The sequence below is a fragment of the Hemicordylus capensis genome, chromosome 11 (assembly GCF_027244095.1).
Source record: "Hemicordylus capensis ecotype Gifberg chromosome 11, rHemCap1.1.pri, whole genome shotgun sequence".
NCBI classification, from domain to species: domain Eukaryota; kingdom Metazoa; phylum Chordata; class Lepidosauria; order Squamata; family Cordylidae; genus Hemicordylus; species Hemicordylus capensis.
The window spans coordinates 17,891,648-17,915,438 of NC_069667.1; the positions used below are offsets into that span (position 1 = coordinate 17,891,648).

The 23,791-nt window shown below is 47.6% G+C and overlaps 1 protein-coding gene across 1 annotated transcript in view; it reads right to left on the reverse strand.

Annotated features, from left to right (window-relative positions):
- Window positions 1-2,707: 2,707 nt before the first annotated feature.
- Window positions 2,708-23,791, reverse strand: part of GPC4 (glypican 4) — a 79,299-nt gene continuing 58,215 nt past the window's right edge. The window contains exons 4-9 of the mRNA XM_053274059.1: window positions 18,524-18,689; window positions 10,347-10,477; window positions 8,650-8,796; window positions 7,531-7,667; window positions 5,007-5,182; window positions 2,708-3,231 (exon numbers count right to left, since the gene is read on the reverse strand). Of these exons, the coding sequence (XP_053130034.1) occupies window positions 3,029-3,231; window positions 5,007-5,182; window positions 7,531-7,667; window positions 8,650-8,796; window positions 10,347-10,477; window positions 18,524-18,689 (960 nt within the window). The 3' untranslated portion in view covers window positions 2,708-3,028. The remainder of the gene's footprint in view (window positions 3,232-5,006; window positions 5,183-7,530; window positions 7,668-8,649; window positions 8,797-10,346; window positions 10,478-18,523; window positions 18,690-23,791) is intronic.

Here is a 23,791-nt window from a genome sequence, read left to right on the forward strand (position 1 = left end):
AGAAGTCACTGCCAGTCTGTGTAGACAACACTGAGCTAGATGGACCAAGGGTCTGACTCGGTATAAGACAGCTTCCTACGTTCCTATCCCATTTCCTTCTCTAAGTGCTACTAAATGTAATTTCTTCCAACCCCCTCTTTGGCGACTTAATCTTAATGGCAAGCTCATTAGTTATAAGCCGAAAACCCATCTCAAAACCAGTTATTCAAGTAGACTTTACTAGGACGCAGGCTCAAGAAATGCATGCATTTAAGGCTGATGTGTGTGACTTCACAACTGAAATTTCATAAGTCGCCCCATTTAAAACAAGGTTTGTGTTTTGTCCCTTTTCAATGAACAACAGAAAAACACACACATAAACATGGTCCAATCTAGTCTGTTAGGAGTCATGGAAACCATCAGCAAGAGAGCGGGGAAAGAACGTGTCTGAAAATCTCCTTGTCAGGAAACTTAGCTAAAAGAAAAACAGCTGGTCTTAGTTCGACACTCTAAATTAAAAGCAAGCTAACAAGGTCTTTGGGGAATAACTCCTTTGGTCGAATGCTGAAGGGGCTTGGTTTCGTTTCTATCAAGTCAACGTAATAACACTTTTTTCAAAAAGAAAAAGAAGAAAGCCAGCTAGAAAGGAAATTCCTCAAAACTGAGGTAGTTTCTTGGTCATCGCCACATTTCCTACAACCCCCCCCCCGCCCCCAAACTCTCTGCAAAAGCAACATTGCTATTTACAATTCATCCCCCCCCCCATGCATAAAATTTATAACCTTATTTCAGGCTTTATGCTTTTGTGACTGATTTTCTACAAAGGAAAAGGAAAGAGAGACCACAGAGCGAAGTAAGAATATGCCTGGTTTAAGCAACATTGCATTTTAATAAATAACTGGCTACTCCTGGAAATACTATGCTGCTGGGATCGGTTTATTGTAGGACTACTACATCTTTATAGAAGTTCTACAGGAATTTGGTGTGTGGACAAAAATTCTGACCCTGCACTACCAAGTAATTAAATGTTGCAGTATTAAAATAGGGGGGAAGAGAGAACAAACACCCCCTTCCTTACCACACAAGGCCAGATTTTATTCCATCGCTCCCATTTCCCTCTTTTTCGCCTCTGTCAATCATTTTCATAGCGAAAAGTATTTAGCCAGATGCCAATGGCTGATTAAAAGTTGGGAGAGCCTTCCAGAATAGTTTTTAGTCTTTCTGCAGACTTAACATTTGTTTTTTTGTTGTTGTTTTTTAAGTGATTCAATTTATTAAAAAAAAAAATCACACTAACACACACAAACGTACGTACGTATATTTGAGAGTTGCCACATTCTTCAACACAGCTCTAGCTGAGGCCCATTCACACATGAGGTTCAATTCGTACGAGTCTACATTGTACACAGGTACGGATCTGTACTCAGGTACGGTCATTCACATGTTATGCCGAATGCAGGTACAGCAGTATACTTCCTATGTGTACCATGCATCTGAGGGGCCTGGTATCCATGTTCACTTTTAATATGAACGCCGGTATCGTCATTCACACAGACACATGGACAAATGTACTGACTTTGCTGGTCATAGACCAAGATAAAGTTTGAACTGAGTGTACAAACATCTGTATGCTCGTACAGCACAACAGCCAAATAGGGCTCTGGAGGCAGAAACATCCCCTGCTAACTGAGCAAAGAAACAACTTTTAAAGTGGTGGTTCTCTTATCTGTAGCAGGGAGAGAGCAACTGGCCCTATCCATCCCCAGCACAGCATCCCTCCAGTGGCTGTTGCTGGTGTCTATCTTATGTTTCTTTTTTAGATTGTGAGCCCTTTGCGGACAAGGAGCCATTTTATGTATTTATTACTTATTTTTCTATGTAAACCGCTTTGAGAACTTTGGTTGACGAGCGGTATATAAATATTCATAGTAGTAGTAGTAGAAAGAAGTGGGAACTGCCACATTCCCTATGTTGGGCCAGCCTCTCCTGTTCTCACCATTTCTGAAACTCGATGTAACACACAACGGGATATTTGCAGACTATCTAGTACAGAGTATTCCATGGAGAAGAGCTTGCAGACAGGAACGGGAAACTGATGTCCCTCTAAAACTCCAGTTATACTGAACTAACACAACGGACGCTGTGTTCATGGGCCCACGTCAAAGATCCATCAATCAGTTTACTATCAAATGTCCACTACATGGGCCACCAAAAGAAACCGGTTGCTAGAACTGCAAGCAATCTCTTCTAATCTAACCAAAAATCCCATATATGCAGCGGCATAATTTGCTCGGAGAAAGGGAAAGAACGAGATGATTAATCCTTTCTGCAACAGGGAACCAGGTGCATTGAGGCTAATCCCGTCACATTCTGATCTAAAGATTGGAAACCCCCCAAAAGATTAGCCATGGCTTCTCTCTTCGATAAGGCATCTAGCGTAATGGATACACGTGGGAACTTCACGACATAAAAGAGGCGTCTGTTGCTTGCTGGACAGTGTCTTTCCCTGCCCGTGAGAGATGATAAATTAAAAAGAAAGAAAGAAACCTGTACAAATTTCAAATTTCAGAAAGGCATCCTTGATACATGCCTAGATAGGACTCTGGTTGATTTCTGGTGAAAGAAGAGAAAATAAAATTTAAGAAGGAACCACACACAAGGAAGAGAACTGGATAAAAAGGGGAAAAACAAAACAAGACAGAAGCACAGCTAACTACAAGCCTGTATATACACTTTGTCAACCACGTTTATTGTGGTTTCTCAGTCAACAGGTCAGACTAACTGGTCCAAAACCCTGTTTATTTTCTCCCTCCCCTTCCCAAAAATTGAGAGAGAATAGGAAAAAACTCATCAAAACCAGTGGCAACTTGATAAAAACTGTACACTGTAAGTCCATTAACTTACAAACAACCCATCTGCCCCCAAAGTCACTAGATGGTATAAAAGTGAAATTAGGTGCCTTGTAACTAATTTATCCCCCCAATGTCTTTCCCCCCGTTCCCCCCTCTCCAACTCTAAAAAAAAAAAGAAAAGAAAAGATGCTGCACAGTTATCTCCATTGTCTTTGCCCTGCCAGGAACAAGAAGATGCTAAGGAGAAGGGCAGCTTCAGAAAGGCCCATGCGAACGGCAGCAGAGTCTTGTTCCATTTTCTTGGAATCCCGTGTTATTTCCGTGACGTTGGATACAAATTCGGGAGAACACTGTTGCATCTCACAGCCGCTCCCGCTGCCTTCTCCGCTGCTTTCGTCGCCTACAAGAAAGCACAGACAACTTGTTAAAGGAGCTAAAAAGGCTGCAGTCTATACCAGTGATTTCCAACCCTGGGCCCTTATATGTCAGATTACAACTCCCATCACAGGAACATAAGCTGCCATATACTGAGTCAGACCATTGGTCTACCTAGCTCAGTATTGTCTTCACAGACTGGCAGTAGCTTCGCCAAGGTTGCAAACAGGACTCTCTCTCAGCCCTATCTTGGAGGAGCCAAGGAGGGAACTTGCAACTTTCTGCTCTTTCCAGAGTGGCTCCATTCCCTGAGGGGAATCTCTTACAGTGCTCACACTCCTAGTCTCCCATCCATATGCAACCAGGGTGGACCCTGCTTAGCTAAAGGGACAAGTCATGCTTGCTACCACAAGACCAGTTCTCCATCCCCAGCCACAATGGCCTTTAACCCCTGGTCTAAACCCCTGGCGTCATCAACCAGCCCTGTACCTGTTTAAAGTTTCAACTTTGTTTTTAATCTATGTTTTATTATTCTAAACAAAGTTTTGAAGAGACATGAGTTTGGGGTGGTAAACAAAAATGCTAAATAAATAAATATAAATGAAATGATCTGGCTTTTAGTTCAACATTTTTAAAGTTTGGCATTGTTAATCTTTTAAACTAGGGTTTCTCAAACTTGGACCCCCGGATGTTGGGCTACACCTCCCAGTCCAACATCTGAAAACGCAAGTGGGAGAACACCTGGTTTAAACTGTTTAAATTATGTTACTGTTTTAATTGTTGTTTGGCTGCATTTTAAAATTTTGGTACATATTATATAAACTGCTCAGAGATGCAGATGTCGGGCACGCTAGAAATGTGCAAATACACAAAACCATCTCTTGGGAAGATGGAAGCCCTATTCACACATTAGGTTGAACATTCCTAGGAACATAGAGTGCTGCATTCTACTGAGTCAGACCATTGGTCAGTCTAGCTCAGTACTGTCTACACAGAATGGCAGCTGCTTCTCCAAGTTTGCAGGCAGGAGTCTCTCTCAGCCCTATCTGGAGATGCCAGGAAAGGAACTTGGAACCTTCTGCAGGCAAGTGTTACTAAATGTGTGGGCAAGTACTTCCGTTTGTTGGTCCTAAATTTCCTGGCAATCCGTTTCATGGGATGACCCCTGGTTCCAGTGTTGTGTGAGAGGGAGAAAAATTTCTCTCTATCCACTTTCTCCACACCATGCATGATTTTATAGACCTCTACCATGTCTCCCCACAGTTGTCTTTTTTCTAAAGTAAAAAGCCCCAGGTGTTGTAGCCCTGCCTCATAAGAAAGGTGCTCTAGGCCCCTGATCATCTGGGTTGCCCTCTTCTGCACCTTTTCCAGTTCTACAATGTCCTCCTTTAGATGTGGTAACCAGAATTGTACACAGTACTCCAAGTGTGGCTGCACCATAGTTTTGTATAAGGACATTATAATATAACAGACAGACAAGGGGAATATCTCTAAGTGCTCACATGTGGTCTCCCATTCAAATGCAAACCAGGGAGACCCTGCTTAGCAAAGGGGACAATTCACGCCTGCTGCCGCAAGACCAGCTCTACTCCCATACGCAACCTGTGTTCGGTATACACAAGTACAGTTATTCACACCTGTGGAATGCGGGTCCATTTCTTATCTGTATCCTGCGTTTCGGGGTCTTGCTGTTAAAATGAGCGCGGGCACATCCATTCACACAAAAACATGTACCTGCCTACAGACATACGTACACCCATAGAAAATATAAAGTCTGAAAAGGGCTAGGGTCACACATACTTATATCAATGAAGTCCACATCATTCCCACTATATGCATTCTTCAGCCTGTTGGTCATCACGCGGAGGGCGACGATCTGCTGGCGAATCACGATGTCCGGTTTCGAAGTGTCAACCTCCACTTCTGGATTGTTCGCCTGATTGGCCAGGCCATTCGCTGTCACTGCAAAGACGTACCTGGCGAGAGGACGGGGGGGAGAAAACACCACCATCAGTTTCATTAAGCATAGGTGACCCCCTGCTAACTGAGCTAAGAGGCACCTTCCGAAGTGGTGATTCTCCAATATTGAGCAGGGGGAGAGCAACTGGCCCTCTCCATCCCCAGCACAGCATCCCTCCTGTGGCTGTGAATGGTGTCTACTTGGGTTTCTTTTAAAACCGTGAGCCCTCTGGGGACAGGGAACCATCTTCAATTCTTTTAAACTGATTTTTCCTATGTAAACCGCTTGGAGAACATCTCTTGACAAATGGTATACAGGAGAACCCCGTTATCTGCGGGGGTTCCATTCTGGGGAGGGTGCGGATAACAGAGTATTAAACTCTATTTAACAAAACTGTGGATAACAGAGTATTAAACTCAATGTGGGGGGGTTTCCCGGACTATTAAAAAGCTGCCAAAAATCACCCCCAAAATGTGAAAACAGACCAAATAAGGTGTCCTACCATGATCTGCAGGATCCAAGGATGCCCCCTACCCCAAGTTAACAAGTTGCCAAAATTCAGCTGAAAATCATGTTTCCCCTCCCGCTTTTAATTCTTTTTTTAAGAGCCATAAAAATGACTCCCACACTCAAAATGGAGACCAGACACGGCCTCTGAGGTAATTTCTGGCCATCTCTGACCAACGGACATGCAAGCTTAACCCCGTTTTTGTCATTTAAAAGACATATTCTTACTACAATATGTAACTCAGCGCACTCCCGCAGGGGCCCAGGGACATTTGTTCCTTCCCCGACGTTCAATTATAGCCATGCCCATTTGGATCTGAGCCTGAAGAAACTAATCTTCACCCTAACAAAAGATTTCCCAAACATCCGGCTATAGAGCTCCGGCTATATAAATGTAAGTGCTATTGCTATCTGCCCCCCTCCATTAACTCATGGGTTCTTAAAATTGGGTCTCTAGATAGGAACACAGGAACACAGAAAGTTGCCATATACTGAGTAGGGGTGTGCAGAACATTCCAAGGTCAGAACATTCCACCACGAAACGGGCCGTTTCGAGTGTGCCGAGCTCAGAACAGAACACTCCTAAAAGGGGGTGGGGGTTTCCAAGCTCCGAATGGAATGACCCCCATTCTGAGGTGGAACGTCCCAACTCTGTTCTGAATCCAAAATGGCGGCCAGAATGGGATCGGACCGTTCAGAGGTAACAGGGTCATTCTGTTGGAACCACTAGCTCGCGTTTCACACATTTCTGCTCCGAGCTTGGAACAAAATGCAAACACATTTCATGTATACCACTAATACTGAGTCAGATCATTGGTCCATCTAGCTCAGTATTCTGTACACCAGGGCTGCTCAATTTCAGCCCTCCTGCAGATGTTGGCCTACAACTCCCACAGTCCCTGGCTACTGGCCACTGTGGCTGGGGATTATGGGAGTGGTAGTCCAAAAACAGCTGGGGGGGGCGGCAAGGTTGAGCAGGCCAAGTCTACACAGACTGGCAACGGCTTCTCCAGGTTTACAGGCGAGAGTCTCTCTCAGCCGTACCTGGAGATACCAAGGAGGAACTTGAGACCTTTGCAGGTGCTCTTCCCAGAGCGGCCCCATCCCCTAAGGGGAATATCTCTCAGTTCTCACTCGAAATCTCCAATTCAAATGCAAACCAGGGTGGATCCTACTTAGCAAAGGGGACAATAATGCTTGCTACCACAAGAACAGCTCTCCTCACCTGTGGCTGGACTGCAACTCCCATCATCCACAGCAGGGGATGACGGGAATTATTGTCCAACAACTTTCTGGAGACCCTGTTTTAAGAAACTCTGCATTAACCCATTCCAGTACCAAAACTGCCAACCCAGATCGCCGAGAAAAGGAAATGCCCCACAGCGCCAGATTTGTTGGACATTCCAACAAATCCCCGCACGCATCACCAACCCAAAGGAGGCAGACAGCTTGGAGAGAAGGGGTGTAAACTACAACTGTGTGTGGCATTCCCTGTTACAGGGATCCCCAGATGTTAACTACAACTCCCATCATCCACTGACAAGGGCCGCTACAGCTGGGGATGATGGGAGTTGTAGTCAGCAACACCTGGGGATCCCCGTTACAGGGAGCTCTGGCTGCTGCAAGGAGCACTTCGGGAAAGGCTGGCTTAACAGCTTTTGAAGAAGAGTTGGCTCCTGCCTGAGACTGCCAATGGCCGGAAAGGTGCCACGGTCCAGAGGCCGGGAGAAGCCAATGCAAGCCGTTTCCATGACCCCGTAAGAGCAGCAGGTGTCCAGATGTTGGACTGGCTGAAACCAGACCCCTCCCGAGAGAACCAACCGAGAGGACGCAAGTGCAGCCAGAATCTGCCCCAACCTGCTCTTGTTTCGCCCGTTCCAGCATTCCTCTTCGCTGATGCTGTTGGCGGCCATTTTCTCGCTGTTGCAGATGTTGCCGGGCAGAGAAGACCAAAACTTCTTCGCCTGCTTCAGCTTTTCCTTCACGTCCGTCACCTGTTGTTAAGGAGAACACGCTGCAAACCAGGGGTCTTAAAGCGGGGGTCCCCAGACGCCGCTGGACTACAACTCCCATCATCCCCCCGCCACAATGGCTACAAGCTGATCTGCCCTGAACTTCACGAGGCGTCCTGTCAGCTGTGGATGGACTCAATGGATCCTGCCATGATCCAACATGGTAGGTCTTGTGTCCTTAAATGAGGCAGCCACATGACAGGGGGTGACATAAAGGGCAAGGCAGAGCTGTGTATTCAGGTGGACACCGTACTACAGGCAACGGTGCAACTCCGTTCTGACTTTAAATCAGGTTTCTGGCCCTCATGGATTCAAATGCACTTCAAAGCAAATCCCACCCCACCCGCAATCATACACATAGGAACATAGAAAGCTGCCATATACTGAGTCAGAGACTAGTGTTTCCATCTAGCTCAGTATTATGAGAGCCAGAAACCTGAACCCTAAAGACTTTCGTGTTTGGCCTGGCCTTCCAACGCCTTTAGATTATTTTTTAAAGTATTTCAATTGATTTTAAACGATTCTGAATTGCTTTAAATTGGTTTTTACATTGGTTTCAAATGATTTGGCCTTTGTTTTTTACTTATTGTGTACTGCCCAGAGCCTTTCGGATGGGGCGGTATAGAACTGTAATAAAATAAATAAATATCTACACAGACTGGCAGCGGCTTCCCCAAGGCTGCAGGTAGGAATCTCCCTCAGCCCTGTCTTGGAGATGCCCAGGAGGGAACGTGGAACCTTCTGCATGCAAGCAGGCAGATGCTCTTCCCAGAGCGGCTCCATCATCCCCTGAGGGGAATATCTTGCGGTGCTCACACTTCTAGTCTCCCATTCAAATGCAACCAGGGTGGACCCTGCTTCGCAACAGGGACAAGTCATGCTTGCTGCCACCAGACCAGGATCGACAGACACTGCTTAGCATTCTGGCCCAAACAGACCACACAACGACTCTCTGCACACTCACCAGCCTATCCAAACTTGTGCCAGCTGCTGTTGTCGGCCGCTCCTCTGGGTTGTAGGGTCTGAAACGTGCACTGAAGCTACCTTCCGAGACTGAGCGGGACGCTCGGCTTTGTACCAACATCTTGGGCTGGCCGCATCCTTGGAAAACCTAGGCCAAGAGGACACGGCGGCTTCAGAACCTAGTTTCTGTCCCACCTCCCCGTTGCTACCAAGTCCCAACTGCACACCCTAAGGGGGATCCGTGTTACCGGAACAGTGGTTATCCACGGCTCCAGATTTATCATCAATATTCATTCTCAGCCACCCCTCCAGGTCAAGCAAGCCCAATGAAAACATGAGAACAGGAAGTTCTCTTTGGTTACGGCCACATAGCCTTTTGCTCTTAACTGCCAGCTTTTGCCCACGTTGTACAGAGAGTCTAAATGGCATTCACTGCTCTCATGTTTTTCAGATCTGATTGGTGAAAGTAAAATGTATTTTGGAACACTGACGACTCCTTCAATAGTGAATGCACCTTTAATTAAAAGCTTCCTCCTTGTAGCTTTTGCCCCTTTTATTGCTTCCTGCTCAGCCAAGCTAGGAATTGTTGATATATTCCCTTAATCTGTTCCGGGTGTGTGTGTGTCATAATTACTCTTTTCCTTTCATCCTAAGACAAATATTTATATACCGCTTTTCAACAAGAGTACCCAAAGCAGTTTACAGGTAGGTAGGTAGATAAATAGATAGATGGTGTGTGTGTGTGTGTGTGTGTGTGTGTGTGTGTGTGTGTGTGTGTGTGTGAGAGAGAGAGAGAGAGAGAGAGAGAGAGAGAGAGAGTGTGTGTGTGTGTGTGTGTGTGTGTGTGTGTGTGTGTGTGTGTGTGTGAGAGAGAGAGAGAGAGAGAGAGAGAGAGAGAGAGAGAGAGAAGGGGGGGAGAGGGAGGGAGGGGGGAGGGGAAAAAAGAAAAAAAGAAACATAAGATAAACACCAGCAACAGCTACTGGAGGGATGGATAGGGCCAGTTGCTCTTCCCCTGCTAAATAAAGAGAATCACCACTTTTAAAAGTGCCTCTTTGCTCAGTTAAGCAGGGGATGTGCTCATCTTTTCTTTTACATCAAAGCAGTGCTATTTCGCTATGAAAGGAAAAAACTAAAGAACAAAAGAAAGCTCTACTCTCCCTGGGAACAAAAGCTGGCTAGTTTAAGGGAGGGCAATTAAGTGGCGATGTTAGCTTGCTAGCTAGCTAAATAAATAAATAAAATGCATTCGTCTTCAGGCTGCACTGAAGAGGAAATGGTTACGAGGACAGAAGCTGCAAGAAGGAAGCTTCCAATTAAAGTTGCAGGGGACCATTGCTGAATGCGATTTACTTAGAAGTAAATGTAAAAGGCTCTTGGCCCTGGGGTTGGCCATTAGTGGCTAATATGGCGCGACATCTGTGGAATCACAAATTCCACTTCCAGCTACTGGTGGAAGAGCAAAGTGTCAAAGGACGCGACAGTGGAATCAATCTTATTGCTCTCTTTCATGTCCCATCCACACGTGGTCAGTTCCTTCTTCCAAAAGTGGATCCCAAATACCAGCAGAAACTATTAGGTGCCCCAGCAACTGAGCGCCTGGGATTTCTTCAAGACCTGGATTTTCATCTGCTTCTGCTTGTTAGTCAAGCATTTCCCTGCTGCGCCACTTAGGTAACCAACATGCCCTAGTCATACCTTTTGAGACACTTGCATGCTGTTCTCCTGCATGTTCATGATGGCGTCCGAGATCTTCACATCAATGGGGTCCATGACCGATTCAATGTTGAAAGGTCCCTCCAGTCTCTCCGCCACCTGCAGCATGGAGTCTAAGACAGAACACAAGAGAGGAGCTTTCAGGGGTTGGGACTGGCGTGTGAGGCACTGCAGATGCGCCCATGCTGAGAACAAACATTGCCTTGTTTTGGTTTTAAATCAACTCCACGATTCAGATTCCCACCTCACTGCCCCTGCTCTCACTGTGGCCATCAGCAACACAGATTAAGGAAAAGAGGAATGGAGTCTGTTGTCCCAAACAGGCGAACTTGCACCCTCTGCAGTCTTTATACTGGGACTCTCCCAGCTGTTCTTGGACTACAGCTCCCATCATCCCTTGCCACATTTGCCAGGGGTGATGGGAGCTGTAGTCCAAGAACAGCGAGGAGAATCGCAGGTTGGTTAGGGTCACATACAGTCACTTCTGTCCTGCAAAAGAGGTGTTCTTCTCCAGCCTGTTGCCTCTGCACCCTCCATCCCAATTTACTCAGCCTTCCAAAAGGAAAAGCTACCCCATGGGAAAGTGCTGGGAGGAGGTTCCCAGGTGGCCCCATGCACCTTCACACGCAGTGCCCCATTCACAGCCTCCGATTCTGGTGAAAGGCTCTCCCCTTCCATTGGAAAGAGCGAGTATTGCCTGACACCAGCCTCCGGTGCGCTACGTTTCTGCTGGAGTTGAAGATTTTAACACACAGGCCTAAAGGCAACTTACGATCGTGACTAAAACTTCCTGAGGATTTTCTTCTCCTCTGTATTGCTCCGTGCAAGCCGTTCTCCCACCATCCCCAATCACAGTCAGCAAAAACCACCCACTTCCTCCCAGACCTTTGGGGGCTGGCCTCCTTCATGCCTCCTCGTTCTATGCCCATCACTTCTACTTGCCGCCTGCTGTAGCCATATGCAGTTACGGCCAGGGTTTTGTAATCATGCAAATAGGTATGGGCAGAAGGCGGTTACTGATGTCACAAAGGTACTCAGAGACCTGCTGATTCTGGAAACCATGACCGATGGGCCTTCTCCGCAGCTGCCCTGAGGCTTTGGAATGCACTCCCTAGCGAAAAGCTGACAGCTTTTTAAAAGTCTTTAAAGACGCATCTGTTCACCCAGGCTTTTTAAAAATTATTATTATTTATTTAATTATTTACACAGTCAGACAGGTGTTATTGACTAGTTTGTTTTATCCAGATATCGAGTCCTTCCCAAGGACCTGGGATGGCTGAATTTTATTATCAGTGTTGTTGCTGTTATTATAGATATCGCCGCAGAATATACGCTGTTCCCAGTAAAGTTGCTTTTTGTAATTGGCTGATGGTGATTTCTGTGGCCCCTATGGTGTTGAGGTGCTCTTCAAGTTGTTTTGGAATTGCACCTAGGGTGCCAGTTACCACTGGGATTATTTTGGTATTCTTCTGCCACAGCCTATTTCTTTTTCTTCTATTCTGCTATCCCCTGGTATTGCTATGTCGATTATTTTGACTTGTTTTTCTTTCTTCTTGACTACAGTGATATCTGGTGTATTGTGTGGCAGATGTTTGTCTGTTTGTAGTCGGAAGTTCCATAACAAACAGACAAACATCTGCCACACAATGCACCAGATATAACTGTTATTATTATTATTACTACATTTATAATTACTATGGTTTTAATGCTGTTTTAAAATATTGTTTTAAAAAATTAAATTGTTGTAATGTGTTAAATTTTTTGTTTTAACTAACGTTTTACTTTCTGTTTTTATTTTGTTGTAAACCGCCCAGAAAAAAAATAAGCTTTGGGCGGTATAAAAATATGTTAAATAAATAAAATAAGTGCCCATCTTTCTGCTCCTTCCACTCCTATTCTTCTACACACCCCACTCTTTCTGGTATTCTAAGCCCTGGGGGGGAAAGATTCCAGACTCTTCAAAGTGCACCCTTCCCTGAAATTTTGCAATCAGAGCAAATCATCTGAAATAAAACAAACCCATCTGCCTTCCTCTCATTGTTTACTCATACTGTGTTTCAGGTCTTCCTGCTTGGTTTGTTTGGAAAAGATCAGCACACACACACACTCTCAGCTACTTGACTCCGATCATTGGTGAGTTCTTGAGAATTCTAAACTCATCTTGACAGAGACTGCCTTTGAAATCTTAAGGAAAACAGGCATCCGAACGCGAGTAAGTTCTCCGGGGCTGGTGACCAGACAGGCTGTCTGCCAGACAATTTGGAAGCAGTCACATGGACATAGGATGCTGCCTTAACAGAGTCAGACTACTAGTCTATCCAGCTCAGTATTGTCTACACTGACTGGCAGCAGCCCTCCAAGGTTTCAGGCAGGAGTCTCTCTCAGCCCTACCTGGAGATGTTGCCAGGGAGGGAATCTGCGACCTTCTGCATGCAAGTAGATGCTCTACCATAGAGCGACAGCCCCCTCCCCTAAGGGGAATATCTTACAGTGCTCACATGTACCACCCATGGGCGTCTCCTCTCTCGCTGAACTGTGCACCTGAGCAGTGCAACTAGGGATGTTGCATGCCCGTCACATGTCACAAGCATGCGGCGTCCATAATAAGAGCCAACGTGGTGTAGTGGTTAAGAGTGCTGGACTAGGACTGGAGAGACCTGAGTTCAAATCCCCATTCAGCCATGAAACTAGCTGGGTGACTCTGGGCCAGTCACTTCTCTCTCAGCCTAACCTACCTCACAGGGTTGTTGTGAAAGAGTAACTCAAGTATGTAGTACACCGCTCTGGGCTCCTTGGAAGAAGAGCAGGATATAAATGTAAAATAAAATAATAATAATAATAATAATAATAATAGAACTGTGGAGGAAGACAGTTCAGCCAGAGAGGAGAGGCCTACCCCCATCGCCTGTCCCAATCACCCCACCCCATGCCAGAGGCCAAGATAAGAAGCGGCGGTGGGGCACGGGCAGCATGGTCTACTTGGGGCCCCCCTGACTCACTGGGCCCAGGGACATTTGTCCCTGCTTGCCCAATAGACGCTACGCCCCTGGAAAGTACTCCCTGAGCCCCACACCAATCCACAGCCCCAACTAGCCAGGCCTGGCTGCAAAGAGGCCTCTCCTTCTCCCACCCAGGACCCACCCAGCACTACGACTGGCTTCTCGCACACTCAGCTTTCATCCGCCTGCACGATGACCACTGCCCTCCACATGCATGGCCTGTTATAGGGGGCGGAGGGAAGGAAAGGTGGTGCCGTCGAGTCGGTGTCGACTCCTGGCGACCACCGCAGGGGGACAAATGCTTTTGACATCCCAACAAAATGGAAGCGTTCAGCAGGCAAGTGGAACATGACTCCAACGGACATTCAGAGCTGCTCTGGAAAGCTTCCAAGAGCTCTGAAAGCTGCTATTACTTGGGATATGAAGGACTTGGGAAAGACTCATGAAAGTGCAGGAAATATGGGCGGGGTTCCCCCCACCACATTTTTTCTTGGTGCGTCCCCGCCCCCACCAAAAACATGGAAATGTGGGGGGGGGAGGGACAAACAAAAATTCCTGGAATTTTCCTGCTTTCCCCCCAGTTGCTACCAAGAGCCAGAAGGAAGTGTCTTAGTTTCCCAAGATGTTTTCCTTGATATCTTGGAACGATCACCACAAACAGACCAAACACAGAGAAAGGTTAGCTTCTTCCCTGGTTGCTCTTTTAAAAATTAAAAGGAAAAAAAAATGTTTAAAATCAACAACTATTTCCATTGGCCTCAGAAGACTAAAACAACATACCACTTTTCCTCCCGCTTATCGGGCCTTTTGGCGAAATCTCAGAATTTGGCAGGCCATGCCCAAGTCCTCGGGAACGCTGCAGGGATCGGGGCTTTTGTGAGCCATGCAGCCATGGGCGCACACACAGCACTGCTAAAGAATGTGGGCTTCCTTTGCAGGGCAAAGAGAGAGAGAAATACAGAACCCTGGAGCCAGGCATAAACAGATACGCAAAACCACCATGGGTCTTGGAGAGTATCTCCTGCTGGAAAGGCTTCAGACGCCGATCAAGGAGTGCCAGGAAGAAACAGACTTTATTGCAGGAATGGCAACACCCACCCACCGAAAAGGCAATTAAGCCGGGTGTTCTGCTTTCCAAAAAAGCAACGATTTGGACGGAGGAAAAGGGAGGCGTCGGAGCTGCTGCGAAGCAACAGCCAGCCGCTCCTACCACCCGCTAAGATCAGGCCGGTGCTTCTGTCAACTAATCGTGGCAAACGGGAAATCCCCTGGCGGCAGCATTTGACATTGGTTAAGGTTGGCCGTAGTACAAGACACCAACACATTTCATGGAGGCATGACACAACGGAGAAGATGAGTGGGTGGGGGAAGTCAATGTGCCCCCGGGCACAGGTCACGGTGACCTGGAACACATTTGGAACCACGATCACCTGCTTGTTTACTGCAGGAGAACATCTTGGATGATGTGTACCTTCCCTTCCCCTAGAGGGGAAAGTTGTGCCGTCGAGATGGTGTCGACTCCTGGCGCCTACAGAGCCCTGTGGTTGTCTCTGGTAGAATACAGGGTTTCCCATTGCCTCCTCCCACGCAGTATGAGATGATGCCTTTCAGCATTTTCCTAGATCGTTGCTGCCCAATATAGGTGTTTCTCATAGTCTGGGAAACATACCAGCAGGGATTCGAACCAGCAACCTCTTGCTCCCTTGGCAAGTTACTTCCCCGCTGCACCATTAGGTCCCTTCCCCTACCAACCATTAAAACCTGGCTTCGGAAACCTAAGGAACATAGCAAACTGCCTTCTACCAAGTGCATATAACTCAGTGTTGTCTACATTGACGGGCAGCGACTTCTGTGAGGTTTCAGGCAGGAGGCTTTCCCAGCCCTACCTGGAGATGCTACCAGCGACTGAATGTGGGACCTTCTGCATGCAAAGCAGATGCTCTACCACTGAGCTGCGGTCCCATCTATCTGGCGATTGCCTAGAGCAGGGCCTTCTTGGTGGTAGCACTGGAACTATGGAACAGCCTCCCTAAGAAGGCTATGAAATGCCCATCTAACACCCCCTTCGTGAAATTACGAGAACTTCATTGGTCCATCTGGAACAATGTTGATGAGAGCAGCTGAAGACATTCCTGGCAGAGGGAGTTACTGGCTCAATCTTTGCTGCTCTACAGCACCACTCATATAATGGCCAGAGAGGGGTACTGCAGTTCAGCAGTGCCAGGAGATCTAGGGAATCAATCAGGGCCTGAATGACCTTATATATCTCATAGGAACACAGGAAGCTGCCTTATACTAAGTCAGACCATTGGTCCATCTAGTTCAGGCCTGCTCAACTTCTGCCCTCCTGCAGATATTGGCCTACAACTCCCATAATCCCTGGCTATTGGCTACTATGTCTGGGGATTATGGGAGCTGTAGCCCAAAAACAGCTGGGGGGCCTAAGTTGAGGCCTGAATTCTAGTTCAATATTGTCTACACTGACTGACAGCGGCTTCTCCACGGTTGCAGACAGGAATCTCTCTCAGCCCTATCTTGGAGATGCTGCCAGGGAGGGAACTTGGAATCTTCTGCATGCAAGCAGGTTGCATGCAAGCAACCAGAGCAGTTCCATCCCTTAAACGGAATATCTTACAGGTCTCCCATTCAACTGCAAACCAGGGAACACCCTGCTTAGCAAAGGGGACAAGTCATGCTTGCTACCGCAAGGCCAGCTTTCTCCTCCTCTCCTCCTTTTGTATGTCATATTATCAGCTGCTTTTTGCTTCAGTTGCTTAGGTTATTCAATAATAAGACACGCAACTGTTGCTTCAGGCTTCGCTCTTCAGGCTGAACAACTTGTCAGAAAGAGAAGTCACACAGACTCCTGTGCCATCCTTTGTGCAGGAGCGCCATCTTTTGGAACCTGGCCATTTGCCTGATTTTGACTAGGCATCTGCCCTCTGGCCCTTCCAGACTGACCACTGGCATGCCTTCCCTTGCAAGAATCCTTACATTTAAGTTCCCTGCCTTTGCCCCAGGACAGCAGAAGCAGAATAATAATCAGACATCAGGATATTTGCATCATTTTTACCGGTTACAGAATCTGGTGCTTTTGTTGCAGACTCCAAAACCCAGAATTCTAACCTCACAGAATTCTGGGAATAGGAAGCAAGAGGACTGAAAGGACAGAAACAAGCCCTGTCTGCCCTCCAGACAAGTTGCTAATCTCTATCCTCATTTTCACCTTTCGAAGGCTGGGAGAATTCCCCACTAAGTGCTCTATGTGGGGGTCACACCAGCTGCACAAGTCACCTTGACTTCTTCCATTGTGGAAAGAAAAAGGCAAGCTCAAAATTCTGCAGTAAGTAAAGGCAAATAAATATATTATACATTTTGAAGAGCTGTTTGTGGTGTGAAACACAATCGTACTTCCCTACTGCCTACAGATCCCACATTTTGCATACACGATCCTGCCACCACAGCAGATTTTGTTATTGTTCTGAACAGGTTTTTTAACACTCAGTCAATAATTCAAAAACGACATCATGCCTAAGAGAAGCAGATCTTTCTCAGCTTTCAATGCATGATTCAAATTCCCCATACACAAGATTCAATAAAATCAATGCTTGCAGTTGAAATCCTCCCATTTGCAAACCCTTCTTTTACTTCCCCTTTTGCAAAAACTCTATCATACTTAAAAGGCTTGAACTTTCCTGTCAGTGTGTGTGATCTACGCACTTTGCTCAGTAAATGACGGATCTCGCCTACGAGTGCTTTATATAAATTAAGCACGAGTGACCAGCAGTGGTCACAGCCTGCTGATACAAGAATATGTGGGCCCCACATCCCAATTTCGGAAGGAAAGCAGTCTTCTCACTTCGTGTGAATGCTACTCCACACTCATCCCATAAGAGGGTTTCCCTCCCCAGCCATTACGAGCTCTGCATGGCCTTCTACAATTAGCAGATTGTCCTTTTACGCCTTTGGCATGCTGCCTTCTCCTCTGTACAGACACACACACACACCACATCCTTTTCTGCTGTAGCTCTTTCAGCTGTGAACTCTTCTAGTTACAGCCTTGGATGAATCAAGGCAGTGTGTTCACATCCTCTCTTATGACATTCTGTTTCTCAGCCTCGGTGCTGAGAAGAGCCCAAGGCCAGTCCCTACAACAAGACACAGTTGGACTACAACTCCCATCATCCCCAGCCACAATAGCCAAAGGCCAACGGTACAGTGGTAACGTCCCAAAAATCATTTGGAGGCTAGAGCAACCCGGGAAAGAAACTAGCCCATAGAAAGCTCACCCACTATATTCACAACTTACAAACTCATCCATCAGGATAACCTGAAAGCCATTTGTAGCACAGGAGATATCCCCACTAGGAGTGAGAAAGGCCTAACGCTTGTGCCTTTTAGAAACATTTTTCCCCCTTTGGTTGCCTGGAGGCGATTCCTGTTCACCAGAGATGATCAGGTGCGTGGCTAGAGACAAGTGACAATGTGCCAACATCCACAGGCTCAGAAACACAAACCACGCAGCTCGTAATGCTTGCCTTGAACATGGCGAGTGTTGCAGGCCCAGAAGTCCTTCTCTGGCTTGGATCTTAATCCGAGCCAGAAAAAGACCTCTCTTCCACCTTCAGACCCACTCCATCGCCTTGGTTGCTGCTCCTGCAGCAAGGGAACGGGAGGCGGAAACAAGCGGGCATTTAACACAATCGGCACTAGGGTACATAGGAAGCTACCGCATACTGAGTCAGACCCTTGGTCCATCTAGCTCAGTATTGTCTACACAAACTGGCAGTGGCTTCTCCAAGGTTGCAGGCAGGCATCTCTCTCAGCCCTATCTTGGAGATGCTGCCAGGGAGGGAACTTGGAACCTTCTGCTCTTCCCAGAGCGGCTTCATCCCCTGAGGGGAATATCTTCCGGTGCTCACACATCAAGTCTCCCATTCAGATGCAACCAGGGCAGACCCTGCTTAGCTATGGGGACAAGTCATGCTTGCTACCACCAGACCAGCTCTCCTCTCCTCACAAGACCAGCTCTCCTCTCCAGACTGTCTTCTCTTGTAAGCTGCTTCAAAAGCACCGGCGATGGCCAACACAGGCCGGGAAATAAAGAGGAAATGCGGCGCAGCCGAGGGGTGCGGCTTGTGTTTCCCACGCGGCACTCACCTATGAAGCTGTTCCACTCGGCGTCCAGCTCCCCTTGATTGGCCAGACAACCCCTCATGACGTTGAAGCAATAATTGTAGCACGGCAGGACGGCTACTAACCCTCGGCAGTATGGACAGTACATCATCTTCAGCAGAGCTCGGACTTCCTGCGGCGTGGGGTTCACCTTGGAGGAGGAGGGATGGGGCAGGGCAGAAAGCCAGAGACACGCACGTTAGTCTGGAGATGGAAACACCAATAGCCACCAGCACCCAACACCCTCCTTACACCCAGGGCTGCGGATATTCCCATGACCTCCTCAGACCAGGGATGAGAACCATCAGCTCTTCTGGAGGTCGAGACCCTTCGGGGCTGTGCCTTGCCTCTGCCTCTTTCTCCTTGAGGCCGCCCAAGTATGCTGGGAAGGGGGTTAAGGTACCCGAGTTCCTTCTCCAGCCAGGCACCCTCTGGTCCTAGCCTCTCCCCGAAGGACCTCAGCCTGCCCGTTCTACCGAGACACCTTCGCCGTCGGTCTACACTGACCGGCAGCAGCTCTCCAAGGATTCAGGCAGGAGTCTTTCCCAGCCCTACTTGGAGATGCTGCCAGGGACGGAACCTGGGACCTTCTGCATGCAAAGCAGATGCTCTGCCACCGAGCGACAGCCCTTCTCCAACCATGACACCTAAAAGACCATCTTCTCGCTGCGCAATCCTGACTGTCTCCAGACAGCAGTGGGAGAGACCCTTCTGCGTGTCCCACCACCCTCTGAAGCAGGCTTAGTGGCAACACAGGAGCGGGTTTTCTCTGTGGCTGTGCCTAGAATGTGGAACTCCCTGCCTCTGGAGACCAACACAGCCCTTCTTTTTCCCCATCTGCCATTGCCAACCTTTTTGTCCTGCTGCACCTTTGAATTTCTTGGCTTCCTCTGGAATGTCCCCCCTCCCCATCTGCTTTTCTCCCCTTCCTTTCTGTTTGTATTCCGAGAATCGGTTTTCCAGTGTGGATTGTTTTTAAATCAACCGCCTCGAGGACTCTCTTAAGGGAGGGGAGGAGCCGCCTAGAAGTCTTGTAATAACAAAGTGTAACCCTGGAACAAACGGTGCGGACCACACCGCCCGCCTTTCATCTTATTTACTTTTGGAACCTTCTGTGCCAAAGGAGTAAATCCATCATTCAGTGACGTCTTTATGTGAATTACAAGACGCACCCATGTCTATTCCCTGTGTCATACGCAGGGATTAAGAGCCGCTAACAGATGAGCACCGACGCCAGCGTTTGTAGGAACAGCTCAGACTTTTTTTGCAGACTTTGTCTGCTGGGCATGTGGCATCTTTCCGCTGTTGGCTGGAAATCCTCCTAAACATGTCTTTGGCTCTGAAGGTCTCACAATAAACCCCTTTGCATTTTCAAGCCAATGCTTTCGTTCATAAGGACTAGAAACTTGATTTTAAAAAAACCAACAACAACCCCTGGACAGCTCTGGTTTCCGGACTCCATCATGATGTTATAGATGTTATACAACCAATCGATTGGGATGTTATTCAGGTGGACTTCATTATCCATGGGGGTTCCATTACCCACGGGGGTTCCATATTACCACGGATAACGAAACCGTGGATAATGAGTCATTGAGTCTATGTGTATGCAGGGCTTAAGTTCCCAGACTCAGAAAAAGCTACACCAGAACACCCACGAAACACCAAAACGGGCCAAATTCGAAACAGCCCTACCACGCTCCATGGGTCTCTTGGCATCCAGCAATGTCCCAAATGGTCCCCGAAACTATGGAAACCCCCCCCCCAATTTATTTTGGCCGAAATTAGCTACAAAATAGCTCCCACAGACAAAATGGTGGCCGGAAATCAATTCGGTGGTCACTTTCAGCCCTCTAGGAAACACGGATACATGAGTTTTAACCCCTTTGAATCCACAGATAATAGGAACCTAGGAAGCTGCCATATACTGAGTCAGACCATTGGTCCATCTAGCTCAGAATTGTCTTCACAGACTGGCAGCGGCTTCTCCAAGGTTGCAGGCAAGAATCTCTCTCAGCCCTATTTGCTGGTCAGTTGACCGAATAAAGATGATTGGTTAATTGACTTCTCTCAGTCTCAACCCTATCTTGGAGATGCTTCCAGGGAGGGAACTTGGAACCTTCTGCTCTTCCCAGAGCGGCCTCATCCCCTAAAGGGAATATCTTCCAGTGCTCACACTTCTAGTCTCCCATTCATACGCAACCAGGGCAGACCCTGCTTAGCTAAGGGGACAAGTCATGCTTGCTACCACAAGACCCGCTCTCCTGGTCAGGTATCAATTGGATACCTGTGACTATGCAAAACCGCAGATATAGAATCCACATCTAATGAGGCTCTCCTGTACAACCAATCAGAGGCAATGTTAGGAACATAAGTAGCTGCCTTATCCCAAATCAGACCATAGGTCCATCTAGCTCAGTATCATCTACACAGAGTGGCAGCAGCTCTCCAGAGTTTCAGCCAGGAGTTTCTCCCAGTCCTACCTGGAAATGCTACCAGGGAGTGAAGATGGGACCTTCTGCATGCAAGGATGCTCTTCGGCGGAGCTACAGGCCCATCCACGAATGGGGAATATCTTACAGCGCTCACAAGCAGTCGCCCATCCAAATGAAAGCCAAGGCAGACCCTGCTTAGCAAAGCAGACAACGCATGCTTGCTACCACCAGGCCAGCTCTCCTTAACACTTCTGACCCCTTTTGAAGCCACCGCGGATCAATCGGGGAAAGGGGTATATCTTTTCGGCAATCCCAAAATATCTGCCCCTCCCTTCCTGCACAGAGTTCGGCTCAGCCCTAATTTTAAAGGACACCTCACTTGGCCATATGTTCTTCATTAGAGAGAAATTTCTGAAGCCTATGAATTGCAAAAGATCAAGTTCCAATCCTCCCTGAGTCACTCTGGGATCTGGCTTACATATTTCGCCCCCCCCCCCCACTTCTCCCCTCCCCTTTAATAAAATGCCCTCGAGGTTCGGGCAGGAAATGTCCACGTTTGGCAGCAATTTAAACCCGTTGATTTTAACGTCTGTCAAGGGTTCAACGATAGCCCAAATCCCCACCCCGCCTTTTGCCATTTCTAAGGGGAAATAAGGTGGGGAGAAGGGAGAGGGGGAAGAAAAAGTTCCCATAGACTAGAAATTACCACACCAAAAAGGGGGGGGGGAGAAGAGAAAAAGGACGGATATTAGCTAAAGATTCACACTGACTCTAGGACAGGCAGGATGGAAGACACCAGATTGCATTCAGCTTGCATCTGCAGTGGTTTTGCGAAGATTTAATTCCTTCTGCCTGCACCTTTTGGGAATACAGGAAGCTGCCTTATACTGAGTCAGACCACTGGTCCATCTAGCTCAGTATTGTCTACACAGACTGGCAGCGGCTTCTCCAAGGTTACAGGCAGGAATCTCTCTCTGCCCTACCTTGGAGATGCTGCCAAGGAGGGACCTTGGAACCTGAGATACTCTTCCCAGAGCAGACCCATCCCCAAAGGAGAATATCTTACAGTGCTCCCACATGTCATCTCCCATTCAAATGCAAACCAGAGTGGACCCTGCTTAGCAAAGGGGACAATGCATGCTTGCTACCCCAAGACCAGCTCTCCCAGATAGCCCAACTATTCCAAAGGGCATTTGACTACAAAAAGACAGAACGCCCGGTCTCTGGCAGGCAAAGTATGCTTGGAGGTATGGCATGCAGTGAGAGCGTTGGCATCTAACTGGCAATCCAGTCTTGGTTTCTGCTCTTTCACATGGGTTCCCACAGCAATTCTGTTTGGATGATATATCCACTGGCCCACCCTCTGGGAGAGAAGCACAGACATGGACCTATTTTCCCTCGCAAGCACCTAATTGCGTGGGATTGATTCAGTTTGCTCATACAGGGAAATCCTAGGAACCTAGGATTCCACCAACTCAGATCTTCTATAAACTCATTATACAGGGCTGGAGGCACGAGAGAATTTCATTCCCTTGACAACAGGTATCCTGGGGTAGACTGCCCCTTCACATGGAGGCTCTATCCCCAACCACTACGGCTAGCAATATAAAAGCCCTGCTGAATCATACCATCTAGTCCAGAATCCTATTTCCTACAGTTGCCAGCCACATGCTTCTGTAAACCCACAAGCAGCACATGAAGCAACCTTATACGGTGTCAGACCCTGGGTCCATCTAGCTCAGTATTGTCTACACGGACTGGCAGCGGCTTCCCCAAAGTTGAAGGCAGGAATCTCTCTCTCAGCCCTATCTGGAGATGCCGCCAGGGAGGGAACTTGGGACCTTCTGCATGCAAGCAGGCCGATGCTCTTCCCAGACGTTCTTCCCCAATCCTCCACAGGGAATATCTTACCGTGCTCACACATGCAGCCTCACATTCAAAAGCAAACCAGGGCAGGCACTGCTTAGCAAAGGGGCTGATTCATTCTAGCTACCACAAGACCAGCTCTCCTCCCAGCAGTAGTTCAGCAATCTTCTTTCGGTCCCTGGTCTCAGGGAGGTCCATAGTACTGTGGCCTGGGGAAGGGCTTTCTCTGTTGTTGCCCCTTCACTTTGGAATTCTCCCCCCCGCCCCATCTGATTCGGTCTGCCTCCTCCCTTGCAGCCTTTAAAACCTTATTAAAGAAATTTCTTTACCGCCAGGCATTTGCCCTTTAATTTTTGTTTCTTTCTTTTGTTTGTTTTTAAAATCTCGGATGCTGTTCTTGTTTGGACATTATGCTGTACGAGGGTACAGATCTGTACCCTCGTACATGTGTTTGTGTGAATGGCTGTACCTGTGATTTAGTGTCAAGAGTGAACCTGGGTACAGGCCCCTCATGTGCATGGTACAGATAGGAAGTGTACTTCTGTACCTGCGTCCAGCAGAACCTGTGAATCACTGTACCTGTGGACAGATCTGTAGCAATGTACACGGCACACTCATGCGAGAGATCAACGTAATGTGCGAATGGGGGTTCTGCCCCAAGAAGACTGCAATCAGGAATTAGACACAGGGGAGAGTGACAGAGACCAGGGTAACAAGGGGGAATTGGCTGCTTAATTCAGTTGCATATACTTAGGCTTGGTAGAAGTGGGACGTAGGAACTAAGAGCTATGCCAAAAGCTACCTGAAGGAGGCAGGATTTGATAAGAGCATCAGGGTGGTATTTTTGGGGAAAGAGTTCCTGGCATCTGATGCAGGAAGGGCAGAGTCAGAGGGCGGGAAAGTTGTGGATTTATTTATTTTTACTCAACACTTTCCAAGCACATGTGCCCTG